Source organism: Podarcis bocagei, assembly GCF_964188305.1.
Source record: "Podarcis bocagei genome assembly, chromosome: 17".
NCBI lineage: Eukaryota > Metazoa > Chordata > Lepidosauria > Squamata > Lacertidae > Podarcis > Podarcis bocagei.
The window spans coordinates 40,481,710-40,507,112 of NC_138143.1; the positions used below are offsets into that span (position 1 = coordinate 40,481,710).

Below are 25,403 nucleotides of genomic sequence, written 5' to 3' on the forward strand. Positions count from 1 at the left end.
TTGGGTATCCACCTCATTAGGCACTGCAAGAGGTCATTTGAATATACAGCTGTGCTTGATCAAAGTAAGATGGGAAAAACAAACCTGAGTAGGAGCAGTGTCAGGGATCTACCCCTGCTTACCTTCTCTTAGGTGGCAGGCAAAAAGAAGTGACTGCCAATGCAGAAGGGTTAAAACATAGCAGGAAAAAGATTTTTCTGCTCAGTTGGTGTTGTATAAAAGGACATGCAGCAAAGTACGAAAATGAAGTAGCAACCTTAGTGTGTATACCTATAGCACAGTAAATCTAAAGCCCTTCAGATATTGTTCTGCTGTCATTCCCAGTGTCTCTGGCCTTTTATGATGGCCCCATAGCCAAGATGTCCAACAATAGCTGGAGGGTCGCAGCAGTTGTTACAACAGAGGATCGTCCTTCGATTTACCTAAAACAATGCGGGTGGATCTGGAGTCCCACATGCTCCTGTGTAGCTTATGAGCACCACTAACCTATCTTTCCCCTTGCCTACAAAGCTAGGAGATAGAAACAGCACCAGCTTCCCCAGCCGGTTTGTTTTTTTAAAAAGCAGATGAGGCACAAGTGAAAAACCAACTGGGACCAATTTTATCTAACAGAATTGGAAAGTAGAAAAAGTCAGGCGGTGGCTCCATTCCTAGATGGCAGCTGCGTCGAGTGCTTTACAATCATCTGACATTTCCAGAGACTGGAGTGTCCGTAGGGAGAAGTTGAGAGATAAGGCAACCTGTAGAAGGGGGGAGGGAGTTTGCAGCCAGTTCCCCAGTCCCCCTCAATCTGGGGTCTTTGCCCCTGTGCTCTTTTCCCAATGTCACTCTGCATGGGTTTGACCGCAGCAAGTTTGGCAGGTGATGCTTCTACCATCCCCATAATAAATGCACGCGTGGTACAATCTAGAAGAGAAAGAAGCAAAATTAATTAGCTGCATGCCACCTGATTCTGCTTATGAAGCAGTAGCACACCCCCATGCCTTTTTCTTTTTTTTTACCTTTTGGTTGTTACTCGGCTTTCTTTAACTTTTCTTTTCGTGGCACAAGTACTTTCCGCATGTAAGGCATTGCAAACAGTAATGTGAAGAACACCACGTGGCCTAGGAAATAAATAGACTTGTATACCTAGAAGGAGCGAATGAGGAAGCGAGAGTTAAGACATGCTACTGCTGACAGTAAGGGGGGGGGGGGGAGTCCACTTTCCCCATGGATTAGACTTATTCAGTACCTTGAGCCACTTTTCCAAACTGAAGAGGCAAAATGGCACCAGAGAATATCCCATGAACATCCAGTGGAAAGCTTGCTGAATCACGTAGAAGAAAGGCCGCAAGATAGTGGTCGAGGCCATGGCAGCCAGAGGTGGACTGTCGTGTACCAGGTCAATAAGCTGTAACAAGAAGAACTTGGTCTCTATGGCTAGGATCAGACAACACCAAACCTTACTTTGTACTAACAGCAGTTAAGGGCCCACACCATAGTATGAGCTTCCACTGACGGGACAGGTCTTAACTGTTTTTCTGATTTCTATTTGTTCAGTACTAGAATCTAATGAGCAGCAGCTCTTAAGGTGGAACAGCAGCCCAGCTGTGGCTTGTCAGTGGTCAGTAAACCCCTCAAAAAGCTAGTTTGTGGGCAGGGTTGAGTTGAGACAGCATGAGCCAGAGTTTTGTGTGGTCTAAAACCAGACTACACATGAAACAGGGATGGGGAAACTGCAGACCTCCAGATGTTGCTGGACTAATCCCCCACCCCTGCCCATCCGCTATGCTGGGCATGAGCTGGGAGTCAACAAAAATGTAGGATGAACACAGGCACCCTAGCCTGGTCTACTGAATTAGATTTCACTGAAGGGACATGTATAATAAATTGACTGCTTAATATGGCTGTCAACCTATAGCCCCCAATCTTAAATCGGTTTGATTCATTGGCATTTACGAAAACCAAAGTCTTAGCCTTGGGTACTGTAGTGAGAAGAAAACATTTTCTTTCATTCTCCAGTCTAGAACACAAAAGATAGCCTGAAAAACCAAAACCCAACATGATGCTGCTCACTGAGGAATCACACAAGGAAGAAGTCAACTAACCTCCAATTCAGAAACTTCATTCCACATCCTTCCTGGCAATCTGGTGTTGCCAATTTATAAGATCTGATGGAGGACTTTCCAAGAAAGGCATAGTACCTAGATCAAGGTGAGCCACCTCCTGCTGCCATACCAAAGCTGGGTGAGACTCTAGATTTTGGGAATGAGGCCTTAAGGCTCTGACAGGGTCCTAGAGTCCTCCCATCTCCTTCCCTAAGTATAGTTAGCACTTTAGGGAGTAGGTGGGTGGGCTTTAGGACCTTCCCAGAGCCTTCTGCCTCTTTTCCCTAAGCCTCTGGGAAGGCAGCGACTTTAAGAAGAGGGCTGGGAGGGGACATCAAAGCTTTTGCCTCACTTCCCACCTCCAGTGAAATAAGGCTGTGTGCAGCCCATGGCTTCTGTGTTGAAGGACTCTTGCAGCCCACTTGGAATGGAAAGTTGGGCCGCCCTGACCTAGAGGTTGACTTTAGCAACAGTCCTACTAACACCACTCATTTAAAGCTCCTCACCTGTCTCTCAACAATGACAATGAGGAACTCCATTTGGAAGCACACCAAGTATCCACAGTGCAGACCATGCCAGATAGCCAGGAAAAGCAAGGACAGTGCTTGAGATAATAACTTGTTCCCCAGGAATTTCAACCGCTTATAAATGTAGCTGTAGATGGAAAACAATAAATTCTTTCAGTTGCCAGTCCTGAAGGCATTAATCACCATTTAGTTTTCTCAAGAAAAGAAACAGTGTCATCTCAAAAACGTAATGGTGGTTTCATCAAGTTTTGGTTTGGTTTTTTGCTGCAGGAGGCTCAAACAGCAAAAGAAAAGGGTTTTAAACCAGCACTTAAAAACACTGGCGGGCCCTGGTTCAAAGTTATCTTTTTCTCCATGTAGCAGAAATAATTTGATCTCAATTTTATGGAAAAAGCTGGTTTTAGTTAGATTGGGGTGGAGGCACTGGGCAAACAGAGTAATTAGATGCTAAGAATCAAACTTGGGACGTAAGCTTTGGTACTGCGCTATGGCTTTCTTTATATACAAGATTTCTGTGCAAGTTAAATCTATTGCTATAGACTGCCATGGTGATCACTTCTAACCTCTTAATTAGCTAACTTCTTAGAATAATTTGTGTTCTGTATCTTAGATTTGTTGTGACAACCTTCATATAGGTTTTATTTTACTGCATGAATTTTTTTCTTTATTGGACTGGTTTCTAAAAGATATGGAGAATGCTTTTCAGTTAGGTAAATACAAACATCATTTGCCCACAAGAAAACCCTCAAGTTGAACAACTTGCGTTCCAGCTTAATTTCTCAATGAGCGGTTCTGGGGGCTCAAACTTTGTGTGGAATCCATTTCCACTATCATAGGCATGCAGCGGATATTTTCTATTTCATGTGTAAAAGCACTTTCTTGATTGGTGCTGTACAATTCCCAGAGTAGCCAAGGTGGTAGTCAACTACGATTTACTCAGAGCAGACTGAGTGAAATTAACGAAAGTGACTAAATTAGGTCCATTCATTTCGTCTCCTCTGAGTCAAACCTATTTGAATACCACTCAGGGTATTAAAAATCACAATCCCACCAGCTCCAAATGTTACCAGCTTGTAATTCATAACAGGACTTTGTCAAGCCATTTTGCAAGATAAGGATAGTTGCATAGTCGTCACCACTCCAGGTGATGTAAAGAAGGAAAAATGGGTTGGGGATGAACACCTTGCTCTGAAGAAGGTAATCATGTGAATCTACTGTGGAGCAGCTGGATTATGCACAAAGACATTAGGTGAGGCATGGTGAACCTGTGGCCCCTTCAAATGTTGTTCAACTCCCAAATGGTACTACCCTAGACAGCATGGCCAGGAGCCACACCATGTGGCAACATCTGAAGGGCCACAGGTTCCCCCATCCCAGAGATTTTGTGTGCATGCTGGGAAGGTACATGGTGCTTTTGTGGCTTGCTGAGGCTAAGCAGGTCTCAGGCTTGCTCACTTCCTGGTTGGGAAACCACCAAAGGAGCCTTCTATATTACACTCTATATTACACCTAGAGTACCATGGGCAAAGAATGGTGGGTATACATTTACTAAGTAAGATTGCTTTACTTAGTAGTAAATCTAATCAAGAAATAAATCCTACTGAGTTCAAACAAGGAGACTTACTACATTGTGCTAATCGTGAGCACAGAAGCCCTGTCCCTGCCCACTGTTATTTCTACTGATTTCCCTTAAGCTCTGGATATATGCTTTTTTAAACAACACTGCTCACATTTCAAAAGTGGGCCAAGGTAGTAAACACAAAAAAATAGATAGCCTCCGGACTTTTTCTGGTCTTGTACAAAAGGCTACCTCCTCTCTATCCAGGTCTGGGGCCAACTGTTCTGCAGAAAAGCTATCAGCATTGCTCACCGAGCCACCCAGGCGTTGGTGTTAGTGTTGAAGGAGGCGATGGTGCCTGTAAAATAAGGGGTTGTCTCGAATAGCCAGACTTTCATGTTAGCACAAGCATCCCACTTTGGCCTCCCCTTTTCATCCTTTCCATTGTAGCCAAGTCCCGTGATGATGCAGACTCCTTCCTGCAACGAAACCGGGCGAAGATTAACAAGTTGTCTTGACACTGCTTGGCCTTACTCAACAGGCGAAAGTGGTTTTGCAGGCCAAGTTTAGCTTCCAGGCTTACCGTGACCAGCCAGCAGGTAACATACTTATAGAGCATCGTCTTGCCCCAGATCAATATATAAACGCAGCGGAACCAGAAGGGCTGTTCCTGCAGGAAACAAAAAAAAATATCTGTGAGGTGAGCTTTGCCCTGGAAATCAGAGGCAAGACTTCAATGAACTTGCTATGATCGGAGAGTCTGCTCAGTTGCAACATTCAAGAAACAAGAACCTAATGATGAATCAAACATGCAACTCTGGGAAGAACCTGTGGCTCATCTCAAAAAACTCGAGTGCAGTTGCAACAGTACAGAGAAATGGCATATAAAGCTGGGTTGTGGTAGGTAAAACTAGTATTAAAATATTCTCATAGATGTATAATGCAAACAGGATTTGTAAAATATCTAAGGATGCTTTTCATATAGTTGGCAGTACACATTTATGTATATATATACATAATTAAAAAAGCAGCAGGAAAATTTAAAGGCATGCAATGTTTTGAATGCATTCAATACAAACCAAGTTGTTTCTCATGTAGTTTTGGGTGGAAGTGTAGATTTTTGTTTAGAATTATACATTCTCATGCAAGTGTTTATGGTGGTTCATGGAAAAAGAAGATGCATGGAGATGGGACAGAGACAAAAGCTTCTTCTAGCTGAGAAAGTACTTGGACTCAAGGTAGATAGATAATTTATTATGGTCAGAGACCAGCTTATAAAACACACTTGGGGGTACAATCCCATAAGGAAAACAAACATTTAAAACAATGTACAACCATAAATTTAAAATTTATAAATGTGATAAGCGTATAGACACTTAAAACTTTAAGATAAGCTACTGCAGAGAGATGACCCAGAGTCACCCATGGAACCGAGTTCGGGGATTTTCTTAACAAACTAGTTTGAGTCGGGGGATTGTTTGCGCCTACAGATCTGTACACAGAAGCTGGCAACCATCCAGGTCGCCTTATGATCTTTGCCTAACAGGAAAAGGTCAAATCTTTGCTTTTCTGGGAGGTCAGCGAGACTCACCAGCAGGGGATCAATGGTCTCACTATGTGCCTCTTCATAAAAGGGACATCTAAAGAACAAATGCTCTAGGCTTCCTATATCCCCCAACGAACAAGCACAAACTCTCTGAGCATATGGGACTTTTTTAAAGGCTCCTTCCAGGACCGGCAAGGGCAGAACCAGGCTTCTGGCGAGTGTAAAGGCCCTTCTTGCATTTTTGGGTACGAGAAAGAAGAGATATGCTGCCGGTGCGGCTATATCTCTCTCGATTTCTTCAGTTTTATAGTCGGGGCACCTAGAGCAGTCCTGTTGTCTCTCGGTGTCTATGATTCTTTGCCTGACCGTAGCTTTTGCCTGGCCCCACCCCAGTCTTAGAAGGGCTTGAGAGGCAAACCCCAGTTTCTGAAGGGTGTTCAGGACTGCTGCCTGCCAGCCTGACAGGTACTGGTCACAGAGGATCAGTGGGGCTATTATCTACTTGCACTTTGACATGCTTTCGAACTGCTAGGTTGGCAGGAGCAGGGACAGAGCAACGGGAGCTCACCCTGTTGCGGGGATTCGAACTGCCGACCTTCTGATCGGCAAGCCCTAGGCTCTGTGGTTTAGACCACATACAAATACTCTAGCAATAATAATAATTATAATAATTACTAATACTATTCCTCCTGGAGTTACCGCTCTTTTTCCTCCAAGCCCTTCTTACCAGGTAAGCATCTGAGACAAGGTATTCCTCAGGGATGTATGGGGCCACGACAGTGTAGACTACCATGAAGAAGAGGCCCAAGCCCAGGCGTTTAAGGGCAGGCACAAAGCTGAAATGAACGTTGGGGAGCGGGGGAGGGAGGGAGGAGAGAGGAAATCAGTCATCCAGCGGTGCACTATTTCAGAACAAAGGGAAAGTGGACTGTGGCTTAAATGGACAATGTTATGTGCTTTTAATTACAATGACTACCTTTTTGGGGGGGAACCCTGGAGAACTTGAAATCTTGGGCACTGCACATGAGTCTGTAATATTTTGCTTGACCCAATAAAGTTATAGCCCTTACATGGATTTTGGAATCAGCACCATGAGGAAGCTGGAATGCCCCACACCCCACAATGTTTGGAGTCTTGATTAGTAGCACTATGGACAAGAATACTCCAGGCACTGGGAAGCGGGGCAAGGAAAATTACCTGTTGGGTCTCTGGCCTGGAACGTCAGTCAACTCGCCTCTTGTCAGCTTATGATATTGTGTCATGGAGAACTGTGGCCCCACCATGAAGCCACCATAGAAATACACGAAGCCAGTGACTTCCAGTAAAGTAGGAACTCCCCGAACGGCAAACTGTCGTTGTTCAGGAGTGAGAGCCTGCTGTAGAAAAATAATAAAGACACCAACAACAGCATCAGCATTCGTGAATTTGCTTTTGCTTGCATGCATGAGATTTTTTGTTAGTCTTAAAGCTGCCTAACTCACTTGCTCTAAATGCTTTGAAGAACAAGATCCACCATTAGGAATCCCATAGGTCAATCATGGACAGAAATCTCTAGGTTCATAGCATGCTTTGTAGTGTCGTTCATAATCCTAACAGCGAACTGTTCTGGTATTTGCTTTCCTAAGGACTTGTCAACTGCAACTGTTTCTGGCTTTATTCCCTGGAGTTCTAGAAATGGAAGCAGGGACTGGCACAGAAGAAGCCATGATAAGCTCAAGGGCACAGTAACAGATAGCATTTCTCTACCCAATCCTCCCTAACCTCCTCAAATGAACTAACCCCCACTCCCACCCACATATGTCCAAACTTGAAGAAATACTGCTTGATAGACCTGAAAGCAGGAGGTTTTTGCAAAGGAGCGGGAGGATACAAAGTCAGCATTTGCACCAACTTTATTTGCTATTTTTTCCCTTAAGTCATCACTCTATTATCTGTAATCTTTGCCTCAGGCCTGTGGCCTGTTTAAAAGAAACTTCATTTAAAAGAGCCCTTCATTTTTCTGGCCTTGTTCCCAGCAGCCCTTATGCACAAAAGCAAAGGCATGAGTTGGGAGTCCTGCCCTCCCCCTCAAATCATGATCTGGATACTGCCGTTGACAGGTGTGAGTGGATTAATGCTTCATAGGTGTTTCAGCATATTCAACGTCCCAGCTGACCGCCCCCTCAGACTGGAAGTTTCAAGTCATCTTCTCATGGGCCAAGTTTATCAAGTCTCACTTGGATTGGATGAAGCACATTTTCTGCTCAGCCCCAAGGATAACTTTAAAATAAGAAAGTGAGTTGTGTGTCTGTGTAGTGTTAAGGTGATCAAAATGGCTTAGGAATTTTGGTCCCATTTTCTTTGTAACCAGGGCTTTGTAAGTCTGCCAGCTTTGTTTGCTTCTTGCACCTTTTTTGCTTTCACTGCCTCATCTTTCAAATACAGTCGTACCTTGGAAGTCGAACGCCTTGCTCCCAAACGTCGCAAACCCAGAAGTGATTGTTCTGGTTTGTGAACGTTCTTTGGAACCTGAACGTCCGTCGTGGCTTCTGACTGGCTACAAGAGCTTCCTGCAGCTAATTGGAAGCCACGCCTTGGTTCTTGAACGTTTTGGAAGTCAAACGGACTTCCGGAGCAGATTCCGTTCGACTTCCGAGGTACCACTGTATCTGTAACTTTCTGATTCTCTTAACAGCCTGACTTTTGACTTCTTATACCAGATTTTTCCTCTGTGCTTGTTTGTACAAGTGTTTGGAATTTAGAGGTTCACTCATAACCTGTTTGAGAAGTGGACAGTTTCTACCCTGAAAAAAACACTTTCCTGGATACCCAGCCTGCTTCACAGGACCCTTTCCTAATTGCTACAGCCTTTATCTCCAATAACTCCCCTGAACACAATCCCGTTGAGAGGAATGGGGGAAAGAAAATGATTCCATTTCACTCACCACTTCCTTTCTGCCATCATAGTAATCAATGACCAAACCTAGGGGTAGAAAGAGATACCAATATAATCAAGGAGGCCAACACTGTACAAAAAGTCAGCCCACCGAATGGCCTGAAAAACCCAATGTTGCAGTTCAGTGAGTATGAACCAGGTTACTATCTGCTTGAGAGGCTACTGGAAGCCCCATGTAATCTGCCCTGGGATTTCCCAATACAGTCGTAGCTTGGTTCTTGAACGGAATCCGTTCCGGAAGTCTGTTCCGACTTCCAAAACGTTCGGAAACCAAAGTGTGCCTTCTGATTGTCTGCAGGAAGGTCCTGCAGCCAATCGGAAGCCATGGAAGCCCCATCAGACCTTCGGCTTCCAAAAATAGGTCGCAAACTGGAACAGTCACTTCTGAGTTTGCGGCATTCAGGAGCCAAAATGTTTGAGCCGCAAGGCGTTCGTTCGCAAACCAAGGCACGACTGTACACGTTTTAAAAGAGAAACATAGCTGGACCGTAGGAGGGAATCTGTGGCGCCAAAGTACGGCGATGGAACAGAACTGGATGAGCAAAATTGCTTACCTATCAGCTTGAGAGTCAAAACACAGTGTGGCATGGTCCATTTGATGTCATAGCTCTCTGTGGCAGTGAAGAAATAGCCGGCCATCAGATATATCTGAAAGACATTAGCCGTGAGGATAAACCACTGCTTCCTCTATCTGCCTTCCCGCCCCCACTCCCCAGGCTCCTGCTCAGCTCTTGCTGGGCAGAGCAAAAGACAGCAAGATCAGAACCTCAGAGAGGAACACAGAAGGAACAGGTTTACCATCTGAAAGCAGAAGGAAGTGCCGACGGCAGTGACTGTGCGGCCCATGAGCCTCAGTATGAGAAACTGAACGAAGACACATATGAGGGAGTGACAGAACTGCGGCCCTGAGGAGGTAAATGTGAGACAATTAGAAACCGCAAGGGAAAGCAACATCGCCCCCCCACCCCCACTCTGGTACTCACTGGTCGGGCAGCCATCTTCTCAGCCCCCCTTACCAAAGTTGAAGTAGGCAACCGAGAGCCCCGTTAGCGTGTTGTACAGGTGTATGAGGTAGAGGTCTTTCTGGAAAAGGAAATAGCGCTGGAACAAGGCAAAAGGGTATCCTATAGGGAAAGAATAGGAACACAGATCAGTCCAGACGAACACAAATGGATTCTATAAAAGCATTCCCTTTTGATTATTCTACTATCCAAGGGACGCAGAGGGCGCACCAAACTGACTGTTTAGGACTCACATTAGCTAAATAAGACTTTACTGTGAGCTCATGGCTATCTTCTAGACTCAGCCCAGTCTGTAAGGAGGAACAGGGAAGTTAAGAGTGCCTTGCTCCAGGGTTTTTTTTTCCTGGGGGGGACGCAGGGGTACACATACCCCAAAACATTTTGTGAATTAAGTTTGTACTCATTGAGGGGCAGTATTTCAATTTGAGTAGAAAATGAGAGAACCCATAAACATTTTTTGAGGGGAAAAAGCAAAATTAAAAACCCCAAAAGAGGCACAGATAAAATTTTATAAAGACTTCAAACCATACAAAAATTATGACAGCATTTTTAAATGAGCACCAGTTCTCAATGACAAGAGAACTACATCAGATGTCCAACACTATGTAATGATCAGAGGAAAAAAGTAAAATTAGACACCCTTTGGAAGTAGAAACCCTGGAAAACTGCATCAATCTTCTAACAGACCCACAAGGCTAATCCTGATAAAGATCTGCCCCATGGAGACAGAAAAAAATCTCCACCCACTGCTTAAGATGCTTCCTGAGTCAGTTTTAACTGGGCTGTTGACAATGGCTGAGTATCCTTGGTTTCTCCACACACCCAGAATACTGCCCAGGCATACTAATTCTGCTAAGTGTGATGGTGTGATCTTCAGAGTGGTATACAAATTTAATAAATAATGATAATAATAAAATGTTCTTTTAGCACAATTCACTGTGATGCTGCCACATCTTTCTCTCTGTACTCAACAATTTAAAGTGACTAAGAAACAGAGCTTTGGAAGAAAGGACTGGGGGAAGCTTTGGCTGACACCCTAAACAAACCTTTACTTTTTTCCAGTTCAGTTCTATGGAGGAAGAACTAAAGTGCTGCATTTGGAGACACTGGTGCAGAAGCGGCAAAACTTGCTACCCCCACCCGCCCCCATGACCTGGATGTTGGGGAGCTGGAGTTGACCAAGAACCTGTGATGAGCTGCAACGTATTCTAGGGTGCAGGATAGACCAAAATGCCATGTGCCATCCCAAAGAACCCTTGTAAATTAAAATGATTTGTTTCACACACGCCTCATTCCAAAACGCCAACGATAAACTTACCAGTAAAATTTCCTGAGTCGCTTATTTCGTATTCAGGCAGTTTACTGATTACACAAGTTTTACTCTCTCTAACATTTTGTAAGTCTGCATCAGGTCCTTCAACGCTCTGAACTGCAACGCTGTTCTAACCAAGAGCTCCCCCTTGCCTCACCTCTGCTCTCTCTCCCCCTCCCATTCATGACTGACAGTTGCACATTTCAGCCAGTTGCACAATGAACTAGATTCTAGTAAGTGTAATCGACCACACAAGACATATTTTACCATTGCTCTCCAGTACAACCGGCCATGCTATAAATATTACCTAGTAACCAAGTGACACTGTAATTGGATCTCACACTCCTTTCCCCTGAAGAAGTGGTTTATTTATGAGTCTCCTACAGAGCTTTCTGGATTATTTTAATATCAGATATATAGCACAGCTACAACTTCTCTTGCATTTACCCTCATACCAATCCTGTGAGGTTGTACTCCATTATTTTGTTTGTTTTGAAATTAAAGAAACACATCGACAAATCCACAAGTTTATAGCCCAAAGGCTTCAAGCCTCAAGGTTCCTACTCCCCACCCTCAGGTTTAATGATTTACTAATGGAATCAAAGGTTCAAATCCCATTAGTCTTGTTCTGTGCCACCTAATCCTTTTAGCAGAATTAGCAGCAGCCACATTCTTGGGAGCTTTTAGACTGCAGATACTCACTAGATTTTTAAAAAACAAATTGAGATGATGCATGACACACCAATTTAGCACACTTGCACCTCTGGTGAAACAAGTTTCTGAAGCACTGTAGAAATCTGCAAAACCTTAGTTTCCCAGTAATGATTGTAGGATAAAAAGAAATAAGTTGGTGAGCGCTTATTTCTAAGAGCACCCTGAGCTACAAGGGCTGTCACACTTCAACTTTCCTGGAAAGCGGAAGACAAACTAATGCAGCCAGATACACTGCTTCTCTTCTCTCAAACTAAAAAAATAACTAGCTATCAAGATCCAGGACCAAGCAGTAATTTTAAGGGATAAATTCACACACAAATGTTCTGGTACGCAATGTGGATTATTGTTCTTATGACACGCCTTGCCAATGCAATGATGTCGTTAATCACAGGCACTATTCGCTCCAAACTTATCTTTGCAGCCATAAAAGCAAGGAGTTCCAAAAGAAATGCTGATTCTCAGAATGCTCCTGACGGTAGGAGGTAGGTGGCAAAGTTCTTGGCAAAGTTGAGGACGTAGAGCAACCATAAACTAAGAGTCTCTGAACACCATGAAACTGAGAGTCATGATTCCAATGTACTCATAATACCAGAGGCTTTGCCTAGGAGCTTGATGAAGAAAAAGCAGGTAGTATTTACACAGAGCACTGCTTACAGTCTGGACCAGGAGGAGATCTTACTAGCACCTTCCCTGTCCACTCCCATTAGATCTTCAGTGAGGTCCGTCTCTGGGTTCCCTTCTACTGGAGATGTGACCAGTATCCAGCTGGGGACTGGCCCTTCCTGGCTGTGGCCACCCAACAGTGGGCCGCTCTCCTCAAGGAGGCTGACCTGCTGCCTCCTTTGAAATCATTTCAGCAGCGAGGCTATTTTCCAGGCCTCTTAGTCCAATCAGTTTTTATCTCGGCTGGTGATTTGTTGCTACCTTCTTATATTTTTAGAGTGCTTTCATACATTTTAAATGTTTTATTGGATTTTGTATTACAGTACCGTAAGTCACCCTAGGAATTATTTGAGAAGCAGGGCAGAAATTCTTGTAATAAAAATAAGATAAGAGGGATCAATGTTTGGGGAAATTATCCTGTCGAGGCCCTATCTGATACAGTTCGGAGCTGCACCAGTGGTACGTGACAATGGGGTTTGCACAGAACTCCCCAATCGATTGTACGCTGTGTGTCAAATTTGTATTCCTCCTATTCTGATCCCTTTCTTAGTGACCCCAAACTGCCCCCTCAGATTCTCTCCTGGCATGGCCATCCCTGACCTCAACATGTATCCAAAAGAATGTTATATAATCCAACATTAGACTTCCTGAGGACCTGGCAATGCTCACCTGGGAAGGGTCACCTGTCTGTGGTACAGCACAGGTGTTGCAAGCTGAATGTCCCAGGTTGTATTTCCAGCCCCTCCAGTAAAAACATCCCAGGTTCCTGCGCTAGGAAATATCACTCTCTTTCCAACACCTTGGGAAGTTGATGCCAATCAAGAGTGAGCAGTACTGGGCTAATAAACCAATGACCCAACTCAAGATCATAGAATCGTAGTCCAGCCGTCTGCAATACAGGAATGCACTGCTGTCCCATATGGGGATTAAACCTGCAACCCTGGCATTGTTAGCACCACTCTAACCAACTGAGCTATCAGTAGCAAACCCTTCTTCTCGGGGACAGGCTGTGGAACGAGCACACAGTCAAAAGTGAGTTGGTGGAAACATAGCAGACTTTGTGCACTGCGAATCTTGTTCACATCCAACCATATCAATGCATCCAGAGACATGAAAACATGTAGAAGGAGCGTGAGAGGTACAGAATGCTGATATCATAGTATCACTAGACAGCTGAGAACGAAAGCCCCAAATGCTGGGCATCAAAGGCAGCCGACATGCTAGTGCTGAAGGTTAACTTTCCACTTCAAGTACCAAAAGAGTACTAGAGAAAGGTTGCCAGACGTCCCTGTTTCCCGGGGACAGTCCCCGGATTTACGAATCAGTCCCCATACAAAATCCACCGAAGTTGAAAAGTGTCCCCGGATTCATTGAAAAAAAGCTGGTAACCTTATACTAGAGGGCCAAAAACACTACCGGCAAATGAATACAGAAACTATTATATGGAAGATTGTGACAGTTAAGAAGCTAGCTGGAGACCTGACATGGAAAAAGCAGAAGTACTACATAGTAAATGAAAGCATTCATTCGGTAAAAATGTGAGGAGCATGATCAGTGCTGGATATTAGTTCAAAATGCTGTCTTCCTGTAGATCTTACACAATGCCCATTGGCATAAATGCACTTTTAATCCAACGCTCACCTGAGATGAGTAAAGCTGCCTCCAATAAGGTGTGGTGCTGAAAGCACAGGTGAAGCTAGGGCAAGATCCAATTACGATACAGCTCATGCCATATAGGATTGCATTTCCAGAAGGAATGACGGTACAGGGCATTTTGTAAAGTGCTGTAGCTTATGCTTACTAGGAGTTCCGTGTGCACAGTGGCTCCCGAGTGTGCACCTTGAAGTACAACCACCTTGCCTGGCAGAGAGATAGTGAACTGTCTGTTTACAGACAAGGGAACAGTCACAGTGTCCCACATATGCAGCCCTGCAGAGCCGTTACCTTAGCATAACTTAAAGGCAATGGAGTTGGGTAGGGCTGAGCAGTGTTTCCCAACTTGGGAACCATATGGCCCCCTGGGGGCCCCCAACGTAATCCAAGGGGGCCACAAGATAAAATCGCACAAATTGGGGGGGGGGGCATAGCACCAGCCTAGGGGGCCACAGAGGGAAGTGATAAGTGAAGAGAGGGAAATCATTATTTTTTAAAATCCTGATTGACTGGCTATCCACTTGGCCAATCACAGCGGGTAAGGGGGCGGGCCACCAGGGCCTAGGACTCCTTTTTGCCACGTGTGTTTTCCTGGAGCAGTCCTGGTTTGTTTCGGGGGGGAGAGGGCAATCGCTGAGGCTCCCGTTTTGACCAGTAGAGCTTGCAATCCAGAACCCCCAGCTCAGGCCTGGTGGTGGGGTGGCAATGGTAGGGCTGGGAGAGCCGGAGCTGCTTGTTGCTGCTGCTGCCAGTGCTGGGCCCAGTGGCAGCCTGGGCCCAACTCTGCAAAGTGCAGGGTGCAACCCACCCCACCGTCTAGCCGAGGGGGATCTGATGCTGCTGACTTGCATCTGGTAAGTAAGTGCCTACTCAGAAGAAAGCTGTACTGAATTCAGTGGACCTTACTCCCAGGTAAGTGTGTTTGGGGCTGCAGTGTTTTATCTAGGCAGCCAGGGCACCTCCGGATGACAAGATCTTTTTGCACCAGGTCAGTGAAGCCTTTTAAAATTCTCCCATATATGCAGAACTCCCTGTGCGCCTTTTGGACTGTATCTGTAGGTTTCCTCCTCTGGGTCAAATAATCATTGTTTAGTTTTTATAATTCACAGAAGATGGATCTCCCTCGGGAGGTTCTGGACTCTCCTTCCTTGGAGGTTTCTAAGCAGAGGTTGGCTGGCCATCTGTCATGGATGCTTTAGCCGAGTTTCCTACATAGAAGTGGGATGGACTAGAAAGATGACCTTTGGGGTCTCTTCCAGCTCCATGATTCTGTGTTCTTCTGCTTCAACAATATTTCATTATGTTCCTATCATTTTATGTAATTGCATTTTGTATCAATTATTAAAATTATAAATAAAACTTGTTCGATTTACAAACAAAACATTTAAATAGCTACCTTTCTACCAGTAGGATGGGGGCGGGGCATGGGCATAGCCAGGATTTTTGTTGGGGGGAGGCAGAAACTCAGATTTGTATTGATTTTTACTTATTGGAGGAGGAGCTGTCCCCCTGGGGTGGGGGCACAGGAAGGAAACAAGGTGGGAAGGGGGCCACGGTCGGAAAAGGGTTGGGAAACACTGGGGTAGGGAACAGAAGGCAAGAGACAGAGCAGGTGGGGCACCTCTGGCAAGTGGAGAAGGAGATAGGCAATAACGCACACCATCACTAATCTTATAAAGAAGACTGATGTAACCAGCATCAGATACACAAGACTGATGTAACCAGCATCAGATACATCTGAGATAGACAGGCTATTTTATCTTTGTAAGGAACACAAGAGTAGAGTGCACACTTCAAAACAGATACAGAAAAAAAGCTTGAAAAATGATTGGTCTAGATTTAAAACAGGTCCAAGTGGTTTTTCTAAGATTTATTCTGTCAATCCCTTTAAGTCTCCTCTCTCACTGTTCATAAAAATATGGCACATGGATAGAAATGGCAAAAGTTATTGCGGGAGTGAAGTATTCTGCACTGACCAGAAGGGAATAGCCCCCCCCCCCCAAATGAAGGAGTGCTCTGCATCAAGCCTTAGTGGGAAGAAACTGCTGACAGGTGTCAGGGGTTAGGAGAAATCTGGTGCCCCAATGAGAAGGAAAAGAGGGCAAGAAGCTTGTTTGGGAAAGGAGGAGGAGTTTGGATTTTATATCCCTCTTTATCACTACCTGAAGGAGTCTCAAAGCGGCTAACATTCTCCTTTCCCTTCCTTCCCCACAACAAACACTCTGTGAAGTGAGTGGGGCTGAGAGACTTCAGAGAAGTGTGACTAGCCCAAGGTCACCCAGCAGCTGCATGTGGAGGAGCAGAGACGTGAACCTAGTTCACCAGATTACGAGTCTACCGCTCTTAACCACTACACCACACAGTGGATACTTGTCTTCTTTCATTTCATTACCTGATAAGGCAGAGGTGGGTACCTGTCCCCCTCCAGATGTGACTGGACTCCCATCAGCCCCAAGAAGCATGGTGAATAGTCACAGGTGTTGGGAATAGTAGGACCGCATCTGGAGGACCACAAGTTAATTACTCCCTGACCTAAGGTATGAGAGTGTGGCGGTGCAAGTGACATGCTGATCATGGTCACTGGCTCTGGCACATTCTGGAAACTGGATGGCCACTGTGGGTTTGGCAAACTGGGAGGTTCTGAAAGAGGAGATTGGTTCCAGTTTCATTTACAAAATCATCCCAGAAAACCTGCAAGTGAGGATCAAGAGAAAGAAATTAGTAAGAGCCTCCTGAAATTAGCAATAATGTTCTTGACCATCAAAGTGAGGAAGGAACTGTGTGGCTCAAGAAAGATGTGCTGCATTTTGACAATGCTGAACCTCTGGAGTGCAGTACATTTACACAATACTTCTCACGTGAGATCAGTTGATAGCAAGATCAGCAGATCTGCCTCGCCCTACTCAATAATTAACAGTGATCCAACTTTCCCACATGATCCTGATAGTTAAGACAGCCACACCTTAGCAGAGTTCCCAGTCAGGTTTGGATGCTTCTCCACAGTATGTGCAATGCAAACCTTTTACTTCTGAGAAAACACACATGATCATGCTTGGTCTAAACTGAGACTAAGACATGTGGAGAATTTAAACTGAAGTAGTTGGTTTTTGGAAGTGATTGGCAAAAGCAAGTAAGAGAGACCATAAATAGGTCCCTAGAGCATTGCTTCATTGGAAGCATCACCACTATCCTGTTTGAAAGCACAGTGGTTCCATCTTGGAGTATTACCACCTCAGGTTTCCCCATCAGAGGTCTTTACATAAACCCAGAGCTAGTTTTCATTTGCACAATTAAGATACAGTCCTCCTAGTTAAACTGAACACAGCCAAAATAAAAAAATCCTTCCAGTAGCACCTTAAAGACCAACTAAGTTAGTTCTTGGTATGAGCTTTCGTGTGCATGCACACTTCTTCAGATACACACCTAAATTCACCTAAAACAAATTAGGTGTGTATCTGAAGAAGTGTGCATGCACACGAAAGCTCATACCAAGAACTAACTTAGTTGGTCTTTAAGGTGCTACTGGAAGGAATTTTTTTATTTTGACTATGGCAGACCAACACGGCTACCTATCTGTAACTGAACACAGCCAGATATCTTTTTCCTTTGATATGCATTCCTAAACATCTAAAAACCAAAACATTTTAAAATTAAGCCTGGTGATAGTGATTCATATTTAGCTGAACAGGTCTCCCTGGAAAAAAGAGAGTCCACCATCCACATTTCAGAATGCCAAGAGATCCAAAGGAACACAGAAAAAGACATTCTAACGTTGCAGCTCTGAATTGAGGGACTATTTATTTTGGCCTGGGAACACACACACAAAACTGCAAAGAGGGCTTCTGTGGAACGCAGATATGCTTTCCTCCTAGCAGAACTTAGCTTTGTGCCACCAAAACGTATATTAACCATGAGAGCTGGAGAGAGTTCCTGCCATAGCAGTGCCTCTCCAAGCCGTCTGGCTAGCTGGCTTTAGGAGGAAATTTGAGATGTCCTGTAATTGTTCACTTCTAATGCCAAGTTTGATTCATGCCCAAACTTACAGATCCTTATGCACAGCAGCAGACGGCACACACAAATTCAATGGTGTAAAGATGGTATGCACTTTCCTGCCAAAGAGAGGACTAAGAGTGAATTAGACTTAGAAGACTGTCAGAATTCAGAAAAACCACCCTAAGCCATCCATATCCATTGTAAAGGCTGTTGGGAAGCCACAAATCCAAAACATAGCTATGACTCATCCTTTACTTTCAAGCCTGCCTATCAATCTGCATGTGGTGCCATGAGCCCAGCAATGTGCAGCACTCAACATGGTGCCCCCACAATCTTCACTGATGCTTGGAGACATAACCTTTCTTTCATCTAAAAATAACCTGGAATCCTTCCACCCTTTCTTTTCTTGTGTCGTGCTGGACTTGGAATAGGGCAGACAGAACTAGAAATTCTCCAGCCCTAACCATGTCTACTTAGAAATATGTCAATGGAAGTATGCTTAGAACTGTGTCACAGGTTACAACTCCAGCACTATTCATTTTATGACATGCATATGTGCTCCCAAGGTCACTCATATACTGTATTTTTCTGCCCTAGACTTGGGCTGCAGGCAGACCACCAGGAGTTTCAAGCACCTGTAGCCAGGGGGTGATTGCTGATTCAGAATAGAATAGAATAGAATAGATTCTTTATTGTCATTACACAAGTGCAACATTGTACAAAGTGCAACGAAATTGGATGCCATCCCTTAAAACATCAAAAGCAAAACAACAACAACAACCAAACAAACCACATTTGAAGGTAGGCAGCTGAACTCATGCACCTTTAAGAACTGCACAGAACATTTGTAGGAGTGAAAAGTAACTGCACCTGTTTCTGCTTCCTTCTTCTGTGCAATCATGAAAAAAGGAAAGGAGCCAAGCTGCCCTTATTCAGTGCTCACTGCTCTAACTCTTAATGGCAGATCAGTGCTAATTTCACACACCTGTACGCAAGGAGTGATTGTAGATTAGGAGTGGCCAACCTAAGATCCTCCAGATGTTGAACTCTTAACTCCCATTAGCTCCAGTTAGCAATGCTCAAGGGATGATGGGAATTGTTGTTGGTGTCTGTCTGGCAAACCACTACGTTAGCAGCACCGAAGCGGCCTTCCTGGGGCGCAAGCCTGGGCAGTGTGTGTGGAGGTCCTGGGTTGCTCAAACAAGAAGACTCCCCTCTCAGCCTTGCTGATATGGTCCAAAGGAAAACAAAGCAATATATTTGGCACCAGCTTGGCTGCAGGAGTTGCCAAAATGAAGTGTACAAGGCAACATCCAACTGTTTTGGGAACTCCACTCTGGATTTGTGGGGTTTACCCCTTAGCCTTTTCATCTCCTGAAGGTGCTCCACAAGGCAGCTGAGGTTTAGGATCAGAGTTTTCCTTCTCCTAGATGGGCTACCTTTCCAAGCTGACAAGCTTCATCTGCCCCTCAATTCCCTCTATGGCATGTGCAGAAACTGCCTACTTGACCACTGGACACACCATTGGTTTCATCTGCTCCGCCCGCCGGAGCCTGTCTTCGCATGCAGGGGAAGTCCCTAACTCACCAAGGATTTGAGACCCATCAACTGCCCTCACCTGGTTTAGCCAGCCAGTTGAAGCCGTTTCCTGGGGTGTGGCTGCTATCACATTGCAACAGCTTCTAGGAGCCACAGGTGAGAACTGAGTGCAGGGTGAGGATCAAAGGTGGACAGGACAAACTACCCCAGAAGGAGCATGGTGTGTCCCCCAGCAGAGGTACTACCCCCCCTACCTCTAGGCCTCCAGATGTTGTTGCAGATGGTGTGCTAGGCCTAGCACACCATCTGCAACAACATCTGGAGGCCTAGAGGTTAGCCACCTTTGCCATACATGTAATGAAGGACCGTAGGGTTCCCATGGCTTTGACAGCTATGTAAAACAAACAGCAGAGTTCTGCAGGACCCTTAAGACTAGCTGACTTATTACAGCATAAGCTTTTATGGATTCTGAGAAAGAAGACTGGTATGTGAAACCCACTGCATGGGACTGAGAAGACACTGCTTAACTCAAGTTCTGTCTTCTACACAGTTATTAAAAGTAGGTAAGTCTTGCTGTCCCCTTCCTTGGCAGACAGTCAGTCAAACAACTTGCTGATCCCAATCTCTATGGCAGACATCTGTAACAAAGGCAAGGGGAACAGAGGCCAGAAAGGCTATGGAGGTCAGTATATATACAAGAACAGCCTTGCTAGATCAAACAGAAGAACCTTTCCCTGTTTCGAAGTGATCAGCCACATGCTTCTAAGAAGCCCACACAGAAGGGCAGCCCACCATTTCCTGTTCTCTCTCTCTCACAGACACAGACACACAGACACACAGACTACAACTGCAATTTAGGATAAGCAGCCTTATGGTAAATCAGACTATTTCTCCATACAGCCCTCAGTGGCCTACTGAGAAGAAGTAGCAGTGGCTCTCCAGCAGAGTTCTTTCCCAGCACCTGCTCCTCAAGATTTATTCTCATAACTTTACTTGTAAAACAATTAAGATCCTCCAGATGCAACGGGCTACCAAAAAAACCCAAACAACCCCCCCCCCACTTCCTCTGCATGTTAACCACCTGCTACAGCCTCCCTCCCAGTTTCCCCAGGAAGTGCATTTCAGAGAACATGCGGGTTATTATAATTATTCTGTTTATTCCTACCCCGCCTTCCTCCCCCCCCCCCCGACAGGGGCTCAAGGCGGCTTGTAGACGAAAATAGGAACATCTGGACCATGTGCAGGAAAGAGGAATGGGCTTTGGGCGGGTGTGGCTCGATCCCTCGCGCCACAGGTGAGAAGGGCCCGCCTGCCCTCCTCCATGCCAGACACGTGTGCGCGGGGTACGTGGGAACGGGGTGTCCCGCCCGCAAGCCACGACCCGCTCCCTTCCCTCTCTCGCACAGCAGCACCACCACCCGCCGCTCCGCCCCGTCCCTTACCCACCCATGAAAATGGACAGGATGAGGCGCAGCGCCTGCTCCGAAGTGCCCAGCGAGCTCGCCACCTCCGCCAGGCTGGTGGCTATGTGGAAACCGGCCCCGGCGCCGCCGCCGCCGCCCTCGTCCGCCATCTTCTCCGCCCGCCCGACTGGACCCGCTCTGGCGACCCCTTCCGACGCCCGGCAAACGGCACTGGCAGGACCGGCGGCGGCGGCGCGGCGGCCCCCTCACCCAAGCCACGCCCCCTCCCGCGGCGCCCCGCCTCTCGGGCCTATTGGCCTCCGGGCCGCCGGCTCCCGCGCCTCATTGGCTAACAGGTGGCAGGGGGCGGGGCGAGCGGCTCCGGAGCGTAACTGAGGCAAAGGTTACTCACGCCTCCCTGCCCCCCCCCACGCGAGAGGGCGGCGTCTCGGAGTGGGAGGGGGGAGAGGGAGGGGGGAAGCCGTTTCCTATTGGGGAGGAAGGGCGGCGTCCCGAGCGCGAGGCGGATCCCCGCTTCTCATTGGCTCCCTTCAGACAGGAGAGACCCAGGGAGGGAGGGGGGACGGAGGAGGAGGCGTTGCCGGGGTTACTGTCGGGCACGAGGCGGGAGGAAGAGGGCGCGCGGCCTTTGGGCTGGCATTGCACGTTCAGCCGCTGAAAAAAGAATTATATATATATATTCCACACCGGTGTTTAAAATAAAACCATCGTCATCTTCAGAATAATAAAAAGCCATCATTATAATGGAAATTAAGTTTCATCGTCGAAATAATAAAACCCATCATCATCATCATCATCTGGCTTTTTTTTTTAAAAAGGCACATAAGAAAATAAGGAAGGCATACTGGATCAGGCCGATGAATTGCCTAGTCATTTATGACAGCCCTTTCCTGAACTCCAGAACCCTTTCCTGATTTCTTCAGTATTCCATGCTCAACATCAAAAAACGAAGATCATGGCCACTGGTCCCATCACCTCCTGGCAAATAGAAGAGGAAGAAATGGAGGCAGTGAGAGATTTTACTTTCTTGGGCTCCATGATCAGTGCAGGTGGTGACAGCAGCCACGGAATTAAAAGACGCCTGCTCCTTGGGAGAAAAGCAGTGACAAACCTAGACAGCATCTTAAAAAGCAGAGACATCACCTTGCCAACAAAGGTCCGTATAGTAAAAGCTCTGGTTTTCCCAGAGTATGGAAGTGAGAGCTGGACCATAAAGAAGGCTGATCGCCAAAGAATGGATGCTTTTGAATTCTGGTGCTGGAGGAGACTCTTGAGAGTCCCCTGGACTGCAAGAAGATCAAACCTCTCCATTCTGAAGGAAATCAGCCCTGAGGGCTCACTGGAAGGACGGATCCTGAAGCTGAGGCTCCAATACTTTGGCCACCTCATGAGAAGAGAAGACTCCCTGGAAAAGAGCCTGATGTTGGGAAAGATGGAGGGCACAAGGAGAAGGGGAGGACGGAGGACGAGATGGTGGGACAGTGTTCTCGAAGTGACCAGCATGAGTTTGACCAAACTGCGGGAGGCAGTGGAAGACAGGAGTGCCTGGCGTGCTCTGGTCCAGGGGGTCACGAAGAGTCGGACACGACTAAATGACTAAACAACAACATCTGCAGGAAGCAGAGATGATAGGGAGAAAGAATATCCCAGCCGATGCTGTCCTTCAGTTTATTAAAGGCAAGGATGTCCATTCTGACTTGCCTATAAATTGTCTGGCCTATAATTATTTTAAAAATAAAAATGGCATGCTTTAGATGATACAAACGACGCCATGTTATTGCTTTATAACTATTTCCATTCTGCTGTTCTGCTATTTCCTAACAATGCAGATTCTTAAAAAGGGCAATACTGATCAAAAAGGAAGGCCCATTAAGCAGCAAACTTATTTCCCTAAAGCTTTTGTCCCTGGCTTCCTTCCGAGGTATGCTTAAACAAAATGAATTTTCACTTGCTGTTTAAGAACATCATTCTATACTCCAGATAGGCTGCTTCCCTTCCTTAGCCTCTCAGCCAGCCAGCCTTCTGCATAAGGTTGCCATATGGGTAATATGTCAGGGGGCACAGATACCGTTTTCTTTCATTCTGCCACCCCCTTTTCTTTCTCTCTTCCCCCTGTTATAGAAAAAACAACTGTGCCTTTTCCCTCATGGGGTATTCCCGAGCCCGTATAGAGTCCTTAAGTGCGTCCCCTATCGGTAGGAGAAAATAACAGAGGCCAAGTAGAGAATATTGAGAAGCGAAGCAACAGAGTTCTCACCTCATGCAGGAGGGAGGAGGAACCAAAAAAAAAATGGTGCACAAGCCCTTATATAGACTTTTGAAATTGCCCACCCTGTAGCTCAAGACCACCACCACCCCAAGCATCATACATACATCACAGAAGAGGGTGGTCTACAGCAGAAATACATCACAGGAGGTGGTCTGCAGCAGAAATCCTGTTTGCCAGGATATCTGTTAATGGTCACTGGTTGTTTTATCTGGGTGGCTTGGCCATTCTTTCATGATGGTAAATATTTTAATTCCTGAAACCAGGTCACAGGCTCACCCTATTCATACACAAATACGCTCTTAAGACAGGTAAGGAAAAGACAATGGAAAGGCTTTCTCGTTTGCTTCCTCCTTGCAGGTAAATATTTGAGGTCAATTTGGGAGAGTCAAAATGGTTTCAGGATTGCTCTCCTGTACTATTTCAGACACATGGTTTATATACTTATGTATGTGTTTGCCTTGTACATTTATGAACGTTTATTTTATATTTGGGACCTTAGAATTATTAGATCACTGCAGATGGTGACAGCAGCCATGAAATTAAAAGACGCCTGCTCCTGGGGAGAAAGGTGATGGCAAACCTAGACAGCACCTTAAAAAGCAGAGACATCACGTTGCCAACAAAGGTCCATATAGTTAAAGCTATGGTTTTCCCAGTAGTGATGAATGGAAGTGAGAGCTGGACCATAAAGAAGGCTGATCGCCGAAGAATTGATGCTTTTGAGTTCTGGTGCTAGAGGAGACTCTTGAGAGTCCCATGGACTGCAAGAAGATCAAACGCATCCATTCTTAAGGAAATTAGGCCTGAGTGCTCACTGGAAGGACAGATCGTGAAGCTGAGGCTCCAATACTTTGGCCACCTCATGAGAAGAGAAGACTCCCTGGAAAAGACCCTGATGTTGGGAAAGATGGAGGGCACAAGGAGAAGGGGACGACAGAGGACGAGATGGTTGGACAGTGTTCTCGACGCTACAAACATGAGTCTGACCAAACTGCAGTGGAAGACAGGAGGGCCTGGTGTGCTCTGGTCCAGGGGGTCGCGAAGAGTCGGACACGACTAAACGACTAAACAACAACAGAATTATTATAACACTCCAATCTCAGCAGACTTCTGGTGGGGGGGGGGAGGGGAGGGAGGGAGATCACTCTTGCCAGAGCTCTGAGATGACTACTTGAGGAGGGCTTTTAAAGTTAGGCAGAGGAGGACCAAGGTTGTCAGGTGGGGGGTGGAAAAAATAAGGGCCCCTCCACCTTTAAGAGAAGGTTAAGCCATGCTATGTTCAGGGGCCATGTCTGTGCATCTGATTTCCCAGCCAAGTCAGCATCAAATTAGGCTGAATGACTCGGTTGCTCAGTCTGAGCTACTGGCTATGAAGACTTGCTGTACCAGCAGAACATGAAATACTGAATGTTGCCGCCACAGATGATAGGCTTGCACAACATCCTACTGGTGTATCTATTCTGATGGGAATAACTCTGTCAACAGAACAGGGCAAGGATGTCAGTGGGATGTGGGGAACGTGGGAGGGGAACAGACTTAGTCCCAGTTTTATCTTCCTTCAGGGTCCTCCTATGCCCCCAACAATGGTGGAATTGTACACAACAACAGAACTGCAACATTCAACCCCCTCCTATAAAACTCAGTGGAAGAGGGGGGCACCAGCCAACTGTTCCGCTCACACCCCCATTTTGAGTATAGGATATGGCAGAACTCTGAGCCCCATCACAGCACACCAACACCCCTATTTAAACCCCACGCAAGGTACCCGTAATAACTCAAGTGACCCAGTGCGCAGCATGGGGCAGTATTTATTCTAGTTTCATGTGCATACAAAGAAGAACTTGGGGGATGGGAAATGGGGCGGCCCTCAGGGGCAAGGAAAAACAAGAAAGTGCTTTGCAGGAACAGCAAATTCCTCAAACGTTTCCTAAAACTCTCATGGGCAGGGGTGCCAACTTGAATAAAATATGGAGGGGGGGGCATGTCAGCCCCACCCACATAATCATATGATGCGGCGCATGCGCACCATTTGAATGGCAGTGCCTATCAACTTGGGGGGGGGGTCGGCCATCTCAAATATTTCATTGTAGGGGGTGAAGACCCCTTGGCCCCTAGGAGTTGGCTCCTATGCTCACGGGTATCCCATCAGTGGTTGGTGTTG

General features: G+C 46.0%; 1 protein-coding gene across 2 annotated transcripts; it reads right to left on the bottom strand.

Annotated features, from left to right (window-relative positions):
* Window positions 1-578: 578 nt before the first annotated feature.
* On the bottom strand, window positions 579-21,170 carry LPCAT3 (lysophosphatidylcholine acyltransferase 3). Of its 2 annotated transcripts, none has more exons than XM_081176657.1 (13): window positions 20,996-21,170; window positions 9,670-9,777; window positions 9,452-9,558; window positions 9,208-9,301; window positions 8,643-8,680; window positions 6,916-7,094; window positions 6,446-6,554; window positions 4,756-4,842; window positions 4,485-4,651; window positions 2,594-2,741; window positions 1,232-1,390; window positions 1,002-1,128; window positions 579-906 (listed from the first exon to the last, which is right to left on the bottom strand). In XM_081176657.1, the coding sequence occupies exons 1-12, from the start codon at window positions 21,120-21,122 to the stop codon at window positions 1,012-1,014; spliced, it is 1,440 nt and encodes a 479-aa protein (XP_081032783.1). In that variant the 5' UTR covers window positions 21,123-21,170; the 3' UTR covers window positions 579-906; window positions 1,002-1,011. The 2 variants fall into 2 exon arrangements, with proteins under 2 accessions (XP_081032783.1, XP_081032784.1); XM_081176658.1 differs by lacking the exon at window positions 20,996-21,170 and adding an exon at window positions 16,410-16,671.
* Window positions 21,171-25,403: the final 4,233 nt, after the last annotated feature.